We start from the raw sequence: 18,462 nt of genomic DNA, 5'->3' as shown, positions 1-18,462 counted from the left end.
CAGCAGCCCCTGTACTATCAGTTAGCTCCTTACGTGGAATAGCCAACTTTCTAGAGGGGAGACCATTTTCCCCAGTGATATTGCCAGGATGGTTTCTATTCCCGGGGGTGTCCATGCCCCTTGTTCCAAGGCACAGCCCTGAACTCACTGGCCTTACCTAGATCCCAAGTCCCACTTAGCAACAGAGAAGAAGCAATCACCTAAAAGTAATGCAAAGAAGGAAAGCTAAAAATAAAACAAAACAAAACAAAAAACACAGCAGGGAATTAAAATGAAGTACTACACATACCTGATTAACAAAAAAGAAGGCAGGAATGAAAGAACAGCAGAAGAGCAAAGGAACAAAAAACAGATGAGATCAACAGAAAATGGATAGAAAAACAGCAGACCTGAATTCAAGCATATTCATAATTATATTAAATGCAAATGAAATAAATATTCCATCAAAAGGCAGAGATTGAAAAATAGACCACATAATAAACAAGAACCAACTATGTGCTCTTTATAAAAGATACACTATTAATACAAAAGATACACTATTACTACAAAAACACTAAATACAAAAATACAATACACTATTAATACAAAAAAGTGTTGAGAGTAAAAGGATGGAAAAAGATATGCCACACAAACAATGAGCCTAAGAAAGCTGGAGTAGCTATGGTAATCTCAGACAAAACAAATACTAAAAGGAATGATACTAGAGATAAAGAAAGACATTTCATAATGATAAAAGAATGCATACATCAGGAAGATATAATAACCATAAATCTGTACATGCCTAATAATAGTGCTGCAAAAATACACGAAGCAAAACTTGCCAAAAAGAAAGGGGTAATAGACAAATTCACAATCATAGATGGAGACTTCAAGCCTCTCAGTAATTCATAGAAGTACTAACAGAAATGATAAAAGGATAAAATCTAAATGACAGTATCAACCATCTTAACCTAACTGACCATTTTCAGAATATCATACCAAACAACTGCAGAACCCACATTCTTTCAAGTGCATGTGAAACATTTCCCAGGGTAGAACCATAAAATAAGTTTCTCCTAATTTCAAAAGATTGAAATCTTACAGAGTATATTCTCTACAACTAAATTAAATTGGAAATCATTAACAATAAGACAACTAGAAAAATATAAAATATTTGGAAATAAAAAACAACACTTCTGAATAACACATGGGACAAAGAAGAAATCACAAGAAGAAGTAGGGAATATGTTTAACCAAAAGGGAATAAAAACACAATGTATCAATATCTGCGAGATGAAGCTTTAGCAGTGCATGGATGGAAATTTGTACAAGGAAAGAAGAAAGATCTCAAACCAATTAAGTTTCTACCTTAAGAAGCTAGAAATAGAAGAGCAAATTAAACTCAAAGTAAATTGAAGGATGATATTAATAAAGACTTTGAAACCTTCATATATTGCTGGCAGAAATATGAAACAGTGCAGCCGCTTTGGAAAAGTTTGGCAGTTTCTTACAAAGTTACTCATATACTTATCATATAACACACAGCAATTCCACTCCTAGGTATTTATCCAAGGGAAATGCAAACATATATCCACAAAAAGACTTTTATACAGAAATATTCATAGCAAGTTTGTTCATAATAACCAAAACCTAGAAACAACCCATATGTCCATCAACAGGTGAATGGGTAAACAAATTGTGGTATACTCATACAAAGGAATACAACTCCACAACAAAGAGAGGAAAAGCTAGTGATATAGACAAGAGCATGGATGCATCTCAAAACATGCTAAGTGGAAGAAACCAGACATGAAAGTATGGTATATACACCATATGAGTCCATTATATGAAATTCTAGAAAAGGCAAGACTAGCCTAGGGTGACAGAAAGCAGATCAAGCCTTGCGTTGGGAGTTGGGGTGAGGGGATTTACATGCCAAGAGGCATGAGGAAACTTCTAGGGTGTCTGGAATGTTCTGTAATGTTGATTGTGGTGGTTTCTATCACATAGTTAAATATGTGATCAAAATAAGAGATCTCTTATTATTCTGTCAATTTATTATTCAATATATTCCTGAAAGACTAAAGCAGTAAATACGTTAAATTAGAAAAACTAAGACAATATATAAGAGAATATTTATTAAAATACAGAACTTTCTAAGTTGAAAAATTAACTTGTATGTCTGAATAGCCAACTAAAAATTACAAAAAGTTAATATTTTAATTATACAAAGAACTCACTCAAATTTACCAGGATAAAAGCAAAAATGATACATGGGCAAAAATGGGAATACACAATTCACAAACTAAAACAAAAAAGTCCAACCCATCCAGAAATTAAGGAAATGTAAATATTTTCAACTCTATAAATTAATAACTTTTCCAAACATTTTGGAAAATATTTTGTCAACATATATTTTTCAAGCATTAAATGTACCTTCTAATCCAGCAAACCCATTTCTAAGACTATCCTAAGGAAATAGTAATTTTTAAAAAGTAGTTATATGCAAAAATGTTGCTTGTTGTAATATTTATAGTAGTAAAATACTAGAATGGTTAAGTAAATTATTGTTTATTCACCTGATAAAATATTATATAACCATAAAAGTAGATTCCTATAAAGACTATGTAAACACAAAGAAAACCACTTAAAAGCTAAACATAAAATTTGTATGTGTGCTGTTTATTATTTTAAAATTTTAAAAACAATTATAAAAAATATGCCAGCATTTGTGTTGAGGAATTGGGATTATGGGTGAGTTTGTCTTTCTCTATATATCTGAATTCTGATGTAATTATAAGTCTTTTAGGTGTATTTGTTTAAAACCTTAGGACAGACGTGTGCAGGACACACACTTACTCAGCATTGTCGGTATCTATATTGCTGTTTTCCTTCCCGTAGGCAGTGGCCATGAACACGCAGTTGATGATGACGGTGCAGATGATGAACATGCTGAACACTGTGACCGCTGTCCGTTAAGGCAGGTACACTACAGGGTGGCACATATCATCAGTCATAGTAAAGGCTGTGGGCATACCTCCAGGTCTCCTTTTCTGCAGGTGCACCTGTCTGCTTACCGTGAGTGTTGGCGAAGAACAACTCATAGCTGTCCCCTCCTCTGAAGAACTGTCCTCAGCTGAATGGCAGCCTCCTCACCTGGAGGGCTACAACGCCCTTCCTCATGTCTGACTGCCTGAGACTTAGAAAAAGCTGGCCCCTTGCTTCCAGGGGGGCAGCTCTGTGACATAATTAGTGCTCCAGAGCTCCCAGTGGGCTCAAGCTGATGTGGGATCAGCTGAGACCCCGTTCTTACTAGCCTCCTCTTTCTGCTCCATCCTGCTTCCCTCTTTCCTTCTCCAGAGAGCACTCCTCAACTAAATCACTTAAATAAGAATCCCCATCTCAGGCTCTGCTTCTAGGGAATACAACCTGAATGGTTATTCCTTCCCATGCCCCCAGTACTTCATTATGTCTACCAGTCTATATGTCTTTCTCACCTGTCCCAGTCTAAAACTGCCTGGTGTCACCACTCCCTGCTGCACACATCAGGAATGCTGCCTGTCTTTACTCTTTAAGACTGAGTTTGGAAACTCAAAGTCTTAAGAGTTTGGGGAGTCATTTAAATGGGTGAAATGGGCAGATGCTGGGTCACAGAGAGGGGTGGAGATGTGGTGAAGCAGAGCTGAAAGAGACAGTGGTTCCTTACTACACCGATTTTTGCCAGGTAGGAATGCAGGCCTAGACTTTATAGAGGTTCCATCTTCAAAAGATGTTGGAAATCTGGACTTTTAACATTACAGGGTGTTTCCATAAAGTTTTAAACACTGTTAGGTCCAACACAACACATTTAGCGGCTAAATAAAGAGCACAGGTTGACAGTTTGCAACTTTGTTTGGGTCTCAACTTAGATGATCCTTTCTCCAGGAAGTCATCCTGGATGCCTCCAAAGCACAACTACCACTCCCAAACTGCCCATCTCACTAACGAAATCGCCTGCCTTTTGGGCCTGTCTCCTTCTGGGGCCACAGGATCCTAGAGCGGGGGCTAAGTCTTGTTCACACACAGTATCAGCACAGCCCCCGCCATGCAGCAGTAGGCACTCAGCCAGTATTTGATCCAAGAATGAGCTACTTCCACTCAACCAGCATGTGAACAATCTGGGGCTCTTGCACTTTTCACATGACCTGGACTTAGTAAAAGATGCAATGAAAAGATATGAATGGACCGAGATTTTGATGGCTAAACTTCGGATTGGATTGAAAGGCCCAAAAATGAACAAGGCACGCTTGGCACTGAAGCGGTAGATTGTTCTCTTTTTGTTCAACACCATAAATGTCTGCAAAAACAAACAAACACAACAAGAATTACATGTAGTGACAAAACAATATTTCTCATGAGTTCATTTAGAGAAAATTCAGTGGAACCACAGATTGAGGTGTGGCTTGTTTTATTATGATCATGCCAGTTTCTAATTGGAGTGCTGTCATTCTGAAGTCTGATACTTTCTGACCAGCCTACACTGTGACTCTGGACACCAACAGATCTACCATGTGGCCTAGGTCTCAGAGTCCCAAGATAAGTACTGGGCTGTGGACTGTTTACCCAGTGTAATACTCTGGAGGCTCCAGAAATGGAGCATATAGACCCTGCAGATAAACAAGGGTGGAGACTAGTAACCGGGGCAAGCAAAACCCTTCATATTGTACTCCATGGTATGTATCTATGGCGATAAGAACTAGAAGGGAACTTGGAGAGATGGAAGTAGTACTGAACATTCACATTCAGCAGATTATTTTAAATTATTTTGGTTACAAATGAAAACTTCGTAACAAATCTTAGAATAGTCAGGGACCTAGAGAGTCCATATTGTTGTACCTGAGCAGTTCTACATGAGATAGTCTATCAATCAATTCTAACCTTGAGGATCATCAACAAAAAAGTCATCAAACTATCAATCAATTCTAACCTTGAGGATCATCAACAAAAAAGTCATCAAATTTCCCAAACTTGTTCTCCCATTCCCACAGACATTCAGGCAAATCTGCCTGTGGTTCCCAGCTGGTGGGAGAGGCCCTACAGAAGGCATCTGGAAATGCATGTGGGTGTTTTTGATTGTCTGTCACAATTACTGGAGGCTCTACTGGCCTTTATTGAGTAGTTCTAGGGATGCCAAACCCGGGACAGATCTGCTAAATGGTATCCTGTCCCATCCAAAATGCCCACCCTGCTCCACTGAAGAATACCATACCTGCACCCATTTCTTCCTAGTAGGTCTTCCTGGGCTTTGGGAAGGAAGCGGCCCCTGGACAACAACCCATCACTCACAGGCTTCTAACATCAACTCCCAGACCTCCTTTTTTCCATTTAGCTGTAATCTGGCTGTCCCCTTATATGTCCCTAAGGTTTTAGTTACAAAAGCCTTCACAGAATGAGGGTCATTCCTGTTTCCCCATGTCTCTGCTCCTTTAAGATTTGCAAAAGTACTACTTGACATATAATACAGTATGTTCTTATACAGAAAAGGCAGGCCTTATCACCCAGGCCCAATATAGCAGGGTGGATGCTGCCTTGGCTGAGGTACCAGAACTTCAGTCACTGCCAACCATCAACCATCCTTCATTGAGTTGCTGGAACTTACTTGTCTGCTGGCCATCTGGCTGCAGGAAAAAATGGAGTAGGATATTTTCTGTTGCCTCTATAACAAAAGGAAATGGGCCACAGAGTTCTTTGAAAGCTATGAGCTCAGGAGCCCAAGACCCACTTTAGGGATTCTGGGCCTTTCCTTTGGATAGAAAGACAATTTTAGGGCAGAAAGCAAATCTCTCCTTGAGGTGGATCACCCAGATTAATAGGTGGCATGATATGGCTCTGCCTCTGTGCCCCTTGATATTTTATTAATGCTATCTCTGACTGCTTTAAATATTTCAACTAATGGTGTATTTAACTATACTCACCAGGGTTTTAATTATTAAAATGATAGGTACCAGCTCCTTCTATCTGTTTGCTGAATCCACCCCTTTCTCTGTAGCTCTTCAAAATGGAAATTTCTAAAGATAGGAAGTAGCCTTAGACTACAGAAGGAGCCCGTGGGTTTGAGTCACAACTCCATTCCTTACTGGTTGTTTGGCCTGGCCCAATCCACTTCCCCATCTAGTCATTGGATTCCTCATCTGCGGGGTGGAGTGGTAACTACCACATATATCTCACATGACTACTGAGAGTACCAGCCACATGGGGTCACGAGTGTGCAGAACTCTAAAAGAGTATCATGTCTTCTGATTTAAAGGGAGAGCCCAAGCTAAGAAGAGATGATTCTAGAACAGAACCTATCCTCCCAGGACTGTCTGCAGCACACCAAGCTGCTGCCTGCTCCAGCCTTGAGGCAGAAGACCTCCAGCAGTTAACTCACAGTTAACAACTCTGCCTCCAAGAAGGCCCTGGAATTCTGGGGCATAAGAAGGAGAAATACTGGACTGTTTTTGTTCCCTCATCTCTCACCCCTTTCTTGTTTTTCCCACTCACACCCCACTTTCCTTTATACACATAGTTCCCATTTGGCCTGGTAATCCTAGGTCTGTCCTAATACAAGAACATACCAGGCAACATTTCTCTGGAGAGATCAATTTCTTATGGTTGCCAGCAGAAAATGGTCTCAGTAGCTCATATTTCTGCCCAAATTTCCTTCCTTCTGAACTCAGTCTGGTGAGGTAAGTTTTCCATTCTCTGCTGGATCACATAGTGAGATGATGATGGTAAGGTCTTCTGAGATTTCCTGAAAGGGAAGTACTGTCCTCACTGCCCCAGGCTTTCAAAAAGCCATCAGAAGAGCCCAGAGCTCACATTTCCTCACTCAAGAGCCCCTTTAAGGAACTTTCACTAGAATTTCCCTACAAGAACTATATTCAAGTAGGTTAAACAGTGGTAGCAAAGGAGAAGGACAGACATCCCTGCAAACTCCAAGATCAGTGTTTGGAGAGTCTTATAATAGCCATTATAACTGCATGGTTAGAACACCCCAGACCTCATTCAACTACCTTATGATTTTTGTAGAATGGGTCCAAGTCTTCCAGGGGCCTTGCTATCAGCTCATGGGGAATGTCACCATAGAGTTTAGGCAACTTCCTGGAGACCTTTAGGTCAAGCTGAGGTCGAGGCTGGGGTTCTGCTGCTGTCTGGTCTTTGCACTTCTTTTTCTCCTTTTGGATGGCAATCCTCTTCTCAATTGTAGCCAGAGTGTCAGAAGTGAAGGGACGGAAATTCCGCTCATCTGGAAAGATCACTGGGTAGCACCTGTCATCCATTTTCATCCTCGAGACAGAGATAAGCAGCAGATCCTCAGAGAGCTCTGAAAGGTAGAAATCACACAGTCTGCCCTGGAATTCCACTTTCCAAGGATGAGGTCATGGGGGACTATAAGAATTAAGTGAAGTGAGGGGGCTTGGAAGCTCATTGGCTGTGGAGCAGGTCAGAAGAGGTGACCACCATTGTAAATACAGCAGGAATTTGGGGCACAGGGAAAACCAAAGGAGGCCATCATTCTTGGAGGACCTGGGTGTAAATGGTAAGTTAAGTTCAGGAAAAATGGGCAGAAGAAGCCCAGTCTCTAAAACTGAGACCCAAGCATTGAGCAAGACAGTAAGACTGAACCCACCGAACTACTGAAGTGGGGCCTGCAGATGGTGGCCCAGTGGCTGTAGTGTGAACAGGAGCAGAAAGAATAGGGAATTACTTGGGACATAGCTATGGGTTGCAAAATCAAAACTGTAAGTGCATGCGTCTTCTCACTGTTTGGTCAGCAAAGTTCTTACAATGTGATGGAATGGAAACAAAAAGGCTATACACACAGGCACAAACATTTACACTAATACCTATGATTCTATGCCAACTTTCTTACTTCTGAGACCCTGATCTGGCAGAAATGAGACCCCAAGGAAGCAGAAAGGATTTGCCAAAGCTAACAGGGTCATTCTGCCATGGGCTAATAGCTGTACTGGCCCCTATCCCTGACAGCCCTTTCTACAAGGACTTCCTCTACAACCTCAAGTTTAAAAGTAGGCTCTGAGAAAATGCAGTAGTGCTCAGGGTAAATGCCTTTACTCCCCATGCCAAGCATCCTCTTCCTTTCTTATATACCTGAATGCCAATCTAATATTGATTCCCAAGGCACTCCAGAGAATTACAATGGGTAATCCAACATAGCATTGGTTTGTTCATTCAGCAACGCATGTGCTCAGTGTCTGTTCTAGGAACACTGCTAGGCACTAATGGAGAAGAAACAACAGCCCCTCCTCCTGGTCCTACAAGTTATGCTGCCCTGGTGTCGTAGGGGTGAAGACAGATAAAAGACAGGAAATTACAACAGAGTAAGACAGATGCTAATATAGAGAGAAGTAGAGGGTGCTATGTTTGTGCATGGGATAGGTGTCTAACCAGTCTTGGGGAATCAGGGATGATCTGCCAAAGCTTTAATGTCCCAGTTGAGACCTGAAGGGGATGTAAGACATAGACAAGAAAAAGGGAGGACATTAGAATGTGGTAGGAGAAACAAACAGCATGTACAGGGACCCATGGGTGAAAAAGAACATGGTGTCTGTCAACAGGTTCTGTCTGCCACGGATGGAGATTCTGTGGGATGGATGGCCAGATAAGGCTCCAGTCAACACTGAGAGAGCATGTGGGGCCCTATAATCCTTAGTAAATATCATGGATCTCACCCTGCGGGTGATGGGGAGTTGCTAAAGAGTGGGTTGTTGCTGTTGTTGTTGTTGTTGTTGTTGTTACAGAGGAGTAACACTATCAGGTTTTTAAAAAATATCCCTCTTCCTGATGAGAATGGATAGGACTTGGGACGAGGGGCTGAAAGAGGTGAGGAGCTGGAACTACAGAGATTGTTGCAACAATCATAACCACTAAGGATGACCTAATGGAGTGGGTAGATCTGATAGTCACTTAAGAAATAGCCCTGACCAGTGCTTTATGGGGAGGGAGAGATTTGAGGGACAGGAAGGAGCTGAAGTTCCTGGCTTGGGCAGCTGGGTCAACACAGTGCCGCTCACTCAGACAGTGAGCACTAGAGAAGGAAGAAGTTTTGGGGGAATAAACTGAATTTAAAACAGATGGAATTGAAGCTGTTTGTGGAACCTGCAAGTGAAGAGAACCAAGAGGCATTTGAATACAGAGCAATCATAGCTTACATGTTAGCCTCTGAAAAAAGCATATTAAAAAAAAACAACAACATAAACTTCTCTTGAAAATCCCTCAGGAAGGCACCATACTGATGAGGCACCCCAACTCAGTGGTCAACAAGGTCAATACAGCCAATTCTTCTTCTGGTGCTAGAACCGGTTACCCTTTCTTCAGTTAATCCACAAATTGGTCAGACTGTGTTTAAGGGCCATGATAAAGGCAACATATGTGTCTTTAACATACTAAGGGTAATGTGATGCCCATAGTGTGAGTCATATGTCAACTGAAATGACATAGGGAATCTAGATTCTGTTCCATTCATTCAGGGTCAAGCTCTTTATGAATGTGCTGGGTGATGCAATTGGCCACACTACTTAAATTACTCTCTCTCTCTTCCCACCCCTCCACTCCTCCTCCCTTCCATTCCACTCCCCTCTCTCTCATAAACATATATGATTGAATTGGTATTAATGAAGTGGAAATATAATGAGACTCTACTGTATTTGGTTCTAGAGCTCATGAAAGACATTTGAGACAGGGATGGAGTCCTCTGCAGTCAACAGTATATGAATGTTAGGTGATCCTAGAAAATAGATGAGCCGAGAAAGACCCTGGATGGCAAAAACCAGACCTTATGCTAAGTTATAGCAAGGAATCCGGTACAGGGCTGCTATCATAATAAGGAGACTATTAAAGAAGAAACTGGACACTCTGCCCCTGTTGTTCTGACCCTGGGGATATTTTGCTCATTCTCTAGTAGAAAAGAGGCTTGATGAAATAAGTAACACAAAATAAAATTGAGAACCCCAGAAACTGTGCACATTAAAATTTGTTATAAATGCTGAAATAACTAAAGAACCACGTGTTAAAGTTGACATTGAAAACTACAAAAATTGACCCGGGAATAAGAGGACTTTATAAAAATATCAACTCAAATAAATCTGACAAAATAAAATCACATGCAGTAAAATTTTCTTAATAACTGAAAAAATTGATGAAAGAATCAAATATTTTTAATAAAAGCAGACTCAGGATAACTGGACTATAGAAATACAGGCTGTGCATGCAAAATTAATTAAATTAATAAAAATCAATATGGTATAATTGGTAAAAATTTGGAATGATTCAAATCATCATTGTGAAATTTATACCTCAAATATTTAATTCTGAAAAATTTTTCTGCACAGAAAATGGATTGCATTGCATGGAAAATTGGTTGAAGAATTAAATTGGCTAACGTACAATTCTTTCCCAACCTTCACTAATAATCAAGTATGATGGCAAATTTTTCAGACACTGAATGACTTTTTACAACAAAATTATTTGAGTATATGCTCCCAAACAATGAAAAGAGAAGCCAAAAAATGGTGGATGCTTGAAATCCAAAACATAGTGTACCTACCCAAGAGTGCAATAAAAAAATTCCAGGTAACTGCACTACAATCAGCTTAAAAAAGCAATTGATCCAACTAGAATTAGAAGTCAGAGAGCCCTAAGAAAAACCCTTCGAGAGTAGAGTAAATTCTCTGTAACAAAGAATATGATTAAGCAACTGGTTTCTTAATAAGTAAAAAAGAAAGGCAATTAGAAGTTCCATCAAAACAATAGCTCCTCGAAAAGTCAGGTTTTACGTATGAAGCCAACTAAATGGCTTGAGCAGCTGATAGAGGAGGAAAAAAAGAAAGTCCACTTGACCTTGACACTTAGGACATTCTTTTTCATGCAACAGAAGGTCAGTGACATCAGAGTCCATTCCCTTCTCTATGGGTCCAAATATGGTACTTGGTTTTAGAGACTAGAAGCTACAAAATCATTGTATCATAAAAGTTACATACCAGTTTTTAATTTTAACAATCATCCTATAGATAAAGCAGAATTAATTACAATTACAGAATAGAATTCAAATTATATAAATGTTATAAAATGTTATTGCAAGCTAGAGTTGGAAAGCAAAGACTAAGGGAGACTCCGAGCTACCAATTTCCTCATCTTAAACACCTAGAGAATCGGGGCGCCTGGGTGGCTCAGTCGTTGGGCATCTGCCTTCGGCTCAGGTCATGATCCCAGGGTCCTGGGATGGAGCCCCGCATTGGGCTCCCTGCTCGGCGGGAAGCCTGCTTCTCCCTCTCCTGCTCCCCCTGCTTGTGTTCCCTCTCTCGCTGTGTCTCTCTCTGTCAAATAAATAAATAAAATCTTTAAAAAAACAAAACAAAACAAAAAACACCTAGAGAATCAAGACATTCTATGGAAGGTTGATGGATCAAGCAATCGAGTATAAGTCTAACCCTTAAAATTATGCAGGTACTCAAGGGCAAGACAAAATGAAAAATATACTAAGTAGCAGAAACTGGAGGAACCACGGGGACAGCAGAAGGATTACTGTCAGTACACTAAATTCCTCATCTTGCACAGAGGCAATTCGATAACTGCTACTTAACCTTGATGAATCAAACAAATAGAAGAATAAGAGAATCAATTAGAGTTAGCCAGACAATGACCGGAACACTGAAACACTGAAAGCGTTAGAAGTGGAACTGAGGACACAGGCGAAGGTGGGGACATTTTATTTTTTGTGTGATACCCTTCCCAGCATTTCTTCCTTCTGAGTTGTTTGAATTATGTGCATTTAAGTGTTACTTTTATAGATTTGCAAAAGGACTGTAAAAATCCTCCCAGGGCTCCAAACATCCTCAGATTTAACACAGAGAGTCAAAATATCGGGTACAATGACGGGCTCTAAATCTCCTTGAGTCATAAAGGAAGGAGGCATAATCTCAATTTGCCGTCCAAACCAGGAGGCCAGCGACATGTGAACTATGATTTCACACAGGAAACCACAGAGACTGGGAGGCCCATGCAGAGGCCCTGCCAGGCCTCCCTGAGGTGATGCACTAGACTTGCAGGGGAGGTGGGGAGTTGCCCATCAGAGAGGGCTCTGCTCCTCCTCCTCTGAGGACTGGCCCTCAGCAGGCTCACAGGCCCACTCCTGCTGAATAGACAGAAGATAAGCACTCATCCAGGAAAGAGGGCTGAGGCTTCACATCCTTAAGCAGAGACCATAAATTCCTCGAGAATTCACTTGCAGTTAAGATTAGGTAGCTCCAGGCTCTACTTCCAATCTACAAGCCTTATAGAGGCATTAGATCTGAACTCCAGTCGCTCACTCATTCATGCACTGGGCGCTGGAAATGCAAAATGATTTAAAACACCATCCCAGCCCTCGAGGTTCTTACAAAGATGTGGGGAATTAGGTGAGTCAAGATGGAGGATGAAACCACACAGTGAGTGTGGCTGCACTAGGGGGGATCTTTAGGTGCTGTGGGAGCCCAGAGGACACAGTGGTAATGAAGAATCAGGAATCATTGAGCTGGTAGGACAACAGGAGGTGTGCGCATGTGTGAAAACACTGAGGGCAGCAAAGGGCTTTTGTTTCTTATTTATGACTCTACCAGCTGTTATAAAAGTTGCATAACTTCACTGTGCCACACATCGGCAGTTTGCCCACCAGACCTCTCCCCTTCCTTCTCCTCCCTGCTCAGTGCCTATGCGGCTAATTCACATGGACCCTCAGTTGGATCCCCTGAACTCTGACTTCTAGTTGGGTTTGGCCGATGCAAGGTACCAGCAAAAGACCCAGGGAATGGTGGAAAGTGAGGTCAGGGTTTTCCTCCCCACCTCTCTGCCCAATGGCTGCCATGCCCCACAGCTCCTGACAGCTGGCCCATCCACAGGGCTCTCTCTGGTTCTGTAGAACCGCCTTCTCCTGGCCCCTTCAGATGTGAGTGTAATGGCACCCCATTCTCACCACTCCTGAAAACTGCCTCCTCACGGGTTCCTGTTACTGAACTCTGCCTGCTTTTAAAAAATATCCCTTTAATAAAATACCTTCAAAATGCCCAGTTTGAATGTACCATCTGTTTCCTGCCAGGGCTCTGGCTGATGGAATCATCCAGTAAATAAAATTTAGAAAACAAGAAAAGGAAATGATCACCCACAAACCAAAGTCATCTAGCACATGCAAGTTTTAACATTTTGGTATATGTCTTTTCAGCAGTCTTTATGTCCATATGTTTACATAGCTGGCATTGTTATGCATATGCAATTTTACCTCATAATATCACATTAATTTTCAATTAATGTGATATTACAAACATTTTTACAATGCTAGTTATCATTTAATGGCTTCTACCCTGTTTCAGGTAAAATTCTAAGTGTGTTAATATTACATTATCTCATTTAATCCTCAGAACAATCTCATGAGATAAATATTATCCTTGGGGGCTTTCTGAAAGGAAATACTCATCTGGAATGAAAGTGAATTATTAGTGGCCTTCTCTTAAAAGGCAGGGGTTTTAACTTTATATCTTCTTAGACTAGTGTCTCTCTCCAATTTTCTCTGTCAGTAAGAAGCCAAACTGGAGGGCGCCTGGGTGGCTCAGTTGGTTAAGCGACTGCCTTCGGCTCAGGTCATGATCCTGGAGTCCCGGGATCGAGTCCCGCATCGGGCTCCCTGCTCGGCAGGGAGTCTGCTTCTCCCTCTCCCACTCCCCGTTTGTGTTCCCTCTCTCACTGTGTCTTTCTCTGTCAAATAAATAAATAAAATCTTAAAAAAAAAAAAAAAAAAAAAGAAGCCAAACTGGACAACCTGATCCTCACACTTTACCCTAACCAGTAAGGGAAGTCACTGGGAAAGTCACCAGAGGTTTGTAACTGCATGACCAAAATATTTCGATGTGGATCTGTTCCATACAACCTGAAACACCACACTGAGGTTAATAAGAGCTATAAACTATGGGCTAAGCACTGGGTCAAATGCTTTAAATGGATTATCTCTCATAATCTCTCTTAACTTCCCAGGAAATCTACAAGGTGGATATTGTTTTATCATCCACATTCTACAGAAGAAAACATAAGGGCTCAAAGAAATTGAGATACTTGCCTATGGTCACATAAGGAAGTGCTAGAGAATCTCAATCCCAAGTAATCACCACCATGTAATACACCTACCTGCCTAAGCTAAGACATCTCACGGAGGTGAGAGAAGGGAGTCAGGATGAGAAAACCACACAGCTCCCAGCTGGGCTGGGCGGCATCTATGACACCCTCACTGTGTGATGTACTTCCCAGAACATCAGCCTCACTGCCACCTCTTCATTCACCTGTCACTCCCACAGGCATTCCACTGCCCCCACCATGACACCCTCCCATCCACCCAACCCAGACAGCCCAACGGTACCATATGCTGTAAGATGCCCCTTTGTCCACTTTGGGTGGTGGTCTAAACAACAAGATCTTAATTTTGGTGACACAGAAGCCATGTCCATTAATGCCGGTTACAAAAAAATAATACCCATATGAAAATCAGAAAACAAATGAACATTAACAGATTTTGACACAATCGATCTCAATCCAAAATTCAATCCCAGGTTGATTAGCTCTTCAGAAAAAAAGAATTTTTTTTTTAAGTGTACATTAATTTCTGATTAAGTTTAATTGGCCACAGTGAACTCAGAAACTATTTGGAGGATTTGCATGATAGTCTCAGGATATAAGACTTGAACATATCTTTTCTAGAAAAACCCAATTCCTGACATGAAGTCCAGTGTTATGAGCACCTGTCAGGCCAGGTAGCCATCTCCTGTCCCCATGGCCCCAGGCCTTCTCAGAGCACTTGAAAGGAGGAGAACTACCCCCATGGACCCCATCACCTGAGCCATGCATCTTGTGACTGGTTCCTGACTCTGATTTGAGCAGGAATGATACAAAAGGCCTGTACCCCATCCTGATGGAAAAAAACAGAGCAAGTTCCATAATGACAGGTCTAGCCTTGAAAGCACAGAAGAATAGGGCTGCCCCCAGCCCAGAGGACTTACCTGCTTTGGTAAGCTGGCTCCGACAGCAGTCCCAGTGGCACCTCTCAAAGCTCTCCACAGAGCAAGTCTCTCAGAGTCTGAGCTCCTGCTCCTGGCAGTTGCAGGCCTTCTGGGAGGGGCGGCTCGGAAGCTGGGTGGAGAGCGTGAGGAAGGCAAATGGGAACACAGCCAAAGTGATTTTAAAGAATCGTGTAGGAAACCCTGTAACCAGAGAAGTGACTGAGATGGTACTTACATTTATATTTTGGAAGCATCTGCCTTTAATCAGTGCTTAATCTAACTCTGTAGAAAGCATCATTAATAAAGAAACAGGTTGGTTTTTTTTTTCTTTGGCCTCATCCAAGTGGGTGAGAGAACAGCGAAGAGTCTATCTGAAAAGCCATGCTGGGCTTCTGCAAGCAGCTTAGCCTGTAGGCCACCTAACCCAGGCGCACTGAGGTTTCACCCCCCAGGACATACTAAGGCCCACAATGTGAAATTGTTCATAAGGCACCCAGTCAGCTGCTCTTCCTTTCTTTTTTCTTGTGCCATCAACACTGGGGGTTCCCACCTATGAAAACACATGCTTGCTTATGTGATTGTCATAAAGGACACCAAGAAAATCCTTTGGCCGCCAAAGCAACTCCATAAAGGATCTGTCCTCAAGCCCTGAACTCCCCCAAGTTAGTTTTTGTTTTGTTAATTCTCGAGAACAATTTAGATCTCTTTGGAAAGTGTCACACCATAAGCTATTTTCAACCATTGTCACCTTCCAGAGGCTAGCTGACAGCCAACAGGGATAAACAATGCAAGATGGGTGTTTACATGGGGGCAGGAGGTAGGAAGTAGGTTTAAAGGAATGTTGGGGTAGAATTACAGGCAGATTTGGATCCTGCCAGAAGTGGCACTGAACACTAGTCAAAAGAACTGGGCATAAATCCCAGCTCTACCACTAAAGCTGCATGGTATTGGATGAAGCACGCACTTTCTCTGAGCCTTAATTTTCTTTGCATAAAATGGGATAATTCTTTCAAACCTCCTTAGTCTTAAGAAGCAAATGTGATGATAGCTATAAAAACATTCTGCAAATACTGGATATAAGTATCTTCATTTTTAAGAGGGAAAAGGCCTGGTTGCTTTTCTCCCCCAACTGACTCAACACCTAGATCCCACGCAGAGAAACTGAAATCACAGGCATGGGATTAGTACCAGGCTTGGCACAATGAATATGCCCTGACTTTTTAAAGCAGTGATCAGAAATTCTAAACCCCTGTCTGATTTCAGAGTGATTCTCAGAATAACGGAAGACCAAAGAATAGGAGAAGTACTTAGAGTTAATAAATAAGCATTTTTTATATGGATAAAAATGTGTATGTCTGAAGAGGTAAAAGAGGCCTCTACATCCATAACCTTAAAAGGTCCTGGCCTTTTTACGACTTCTTTTTTTTTTCCCTAAAGATTTTATTTATTTATTTGAGAGAGAGAATGAGACAGAGAGAGAGAGCATGAGATGGGGGAGGATCAGAGGGAGAAGCAGACTCCCTGCCGAGCAGGGAGCCCGATGTGGGACTCAATCCCGGGACTCCAGGATCATGACCTGAGCCGAAGGCAGTTGCTTAACCAACTGAGCCACCCAGGCGCCCGGTCCTGGCCTTTTTAAATATAAACTCTTTGCAAATATTATTTTCCTCAGCTCTATTAAGTTATTTTCTGACTTCCCACTCCGAAGGTTCAGAGAACATCCTAGCTTCATCTTCAAGGTAAATGCAAATGATTCCAAATGTAAGGACTTGTAAAGAGTAACACACCAACACCGGCCACCCGAGCAGTATGGGGTTTGCATTCAGGACTTTCCCCAGACTCACCTCTCCTGTGGAGAACTTGGGGAAGGCAAATATGCATTTGAAAGCTGGAGCAGAATCCCTCATAATAAGAGGATGTTAACATCAGCACAGGGTCAGGATGGCCCACATTTGCATTCCTGAAGCCATTCAGCATTGTCACCTCTCTTGGGTGCTAGCAGGCAGCAAGACCCTGGTGGTCTCAGTCTTGCCATCTGATAAGCTGACCAGCTTCGACATCAGTGGCCAAGTCAGAATCATCAGCTTTAGCAGCAGCCACACATCCATCTGTTTATTTAGCAAAGATGACATTGAACCTCCACTATTCAGAACATCTGAAAATACCAAAACAAGACCTGAGTCCTTAAGGAGCATGCAGTCTGCTGCATGAGAAAGATGTACAAAGAACTATAAGCAAGAAAGAGGGCATCAAGGAGCTGCAAGCAAGATGCAAACAGAGGTCTCCACAGAAGGGATCAGGGAGCAACTCATTTTGGGAAGGCTTCCAAGAGGAGGTAGGATTTGAGCTGAGGCTGAGATAATGAATGAGAACTCAATACGCAGAGCAAGTAGGGATGGACTTTCCAGAAAAAGCCTGAGCAAGGACACACAGGCCTGGAAGGACAGGACATGTGTAGAGAATCTCAAGTGGTTCTATGAGGATGGACAGGTGACAAAGAGAGGAACACAAAAGAAGAGGAGGTTTTGCATGGCCTTGCATACCACTTGAACACAACTATGCAGTTTGAATTTGAACTTGTATTGAGTCACAGGCATGGTACTGGCATAATCTTAAGCTTCTGATAATATATAACCACCAACTCTTCTGTTTCCCTGAAGTGCACTACCACTGGTGTCTCACTGACATGCAAGTAAACAATGTTCATGGATAATGCCAAGGGTAGTGACATACACCATAGCAGGTGTGGCAGCCAAAGTGAATGGAACATTTGTGGGAAAATCTGGAGGGAGCAAACCAAGGGGAACTAACTGGCTGTGACTGATTTAACTGAAGTCAGAGATGGCCTGAGGAAATGTAGCAGTGGTACCAAAAGCAGCTGCTCTACTCAGAAACCTCCTAAAAGCTGGTTCCTGTATATTCTGCCCTCCCCTGATGCCACAGGGTCAGCCAAAGGCTTGCACATACATGTAGAGACTGAGCAAAGGTTTCAACGTCCAGCTCCTGAGGCCTCTTGCAACACAGGAGTGAAGACTGCTCCATCCTCTAACTTCCACAGTTCTTTCCTGGCACCTGCATTTAGCATTTAGTTCACTGTGATTCCACTTTCTGATATGTATGCTGATATGATGTGTATTTCTGATATGTAATATTGAGGAGTCTTTTGGTTGCAAGTAACAAAATCCTAACCCTAGTATACAGTATAAGCAGAAAAGAGACTTTATTGGCAAGGATCACAGGTGTCACACGGAATCCAAGGGAAGAAATGCTATGGACCCTCATGGAATAGAACCCAAAACTGAAGACCTGAAGGAAACTCAGGAAGCTCTGTCTCTCTTCATCTCCTGTTTCTATTGCTATTTCCCAGCCTCTATGCTCCCTTTTTCTACTGTACACTACCTTTTTGTGGTCCTAGTGGACCTGA

At 41.9% G+C, this 18,462-nt stretch overlaps 1 protein-coding gene across 1 annotated transcript in view; it reads right to left on the bottom strand.

Moving 5' to 3' along the window:
• The window catches only part of SCN11A (sodium voltage-gated channel alpha subunit 11), a 92,553-nt gene extending 77,358 nt beyond the window's left edge, over window positions 1-15,195 (bottom strand). The window contains exons 1-4 of the mRNA XM_045904025.3: window positions 15,039-15,195; window positions 7,014-7,324; window positions 4,197-4,315; window positions 2,839-2,940 (exon numbers count right to left, since the gene is read on the bottom strand). Coding sequence (XP_045759981.1) covers window positions 2,839-2,940; window positions 4,197-4,315; window positions 7,014-7,286 — 494 coding nt within the window. The 5' untranslated portion in view covers window positions 7,287-7,324; window positions 15,039-15,195. The remainder of the gene's footprint in view (window positions 1-2,838; window positions 2,941-4,196; window positions 4,316-7,013; window positions 7,325-15,038) is intronic.
• Between the last annotated feature and the right edge of the window lie 3,267 nt (window positions 15,196-18,462).

The sequence above is a fragment of the Mirounga angustirostris genome, unplaced genomic scaffold, assembly GCF_029215605.1.
Source record: "Mirounga angustirostris isolate CCGP_5_RB_7025 unplaced genomic scaffold, mMirAng1.0.hap1 SCAF_1, whole genome shotgun sequence".
NCBI classification, from domain to species: Eukaryota; Metazoa; Chordata; class Mammalia; order Carnivora; family Phocidae; genus Mirounga; species Mirounga angustirostris.
This window is presented reverse-complemented; position numbering and strand designations above follow the sequence as displayed.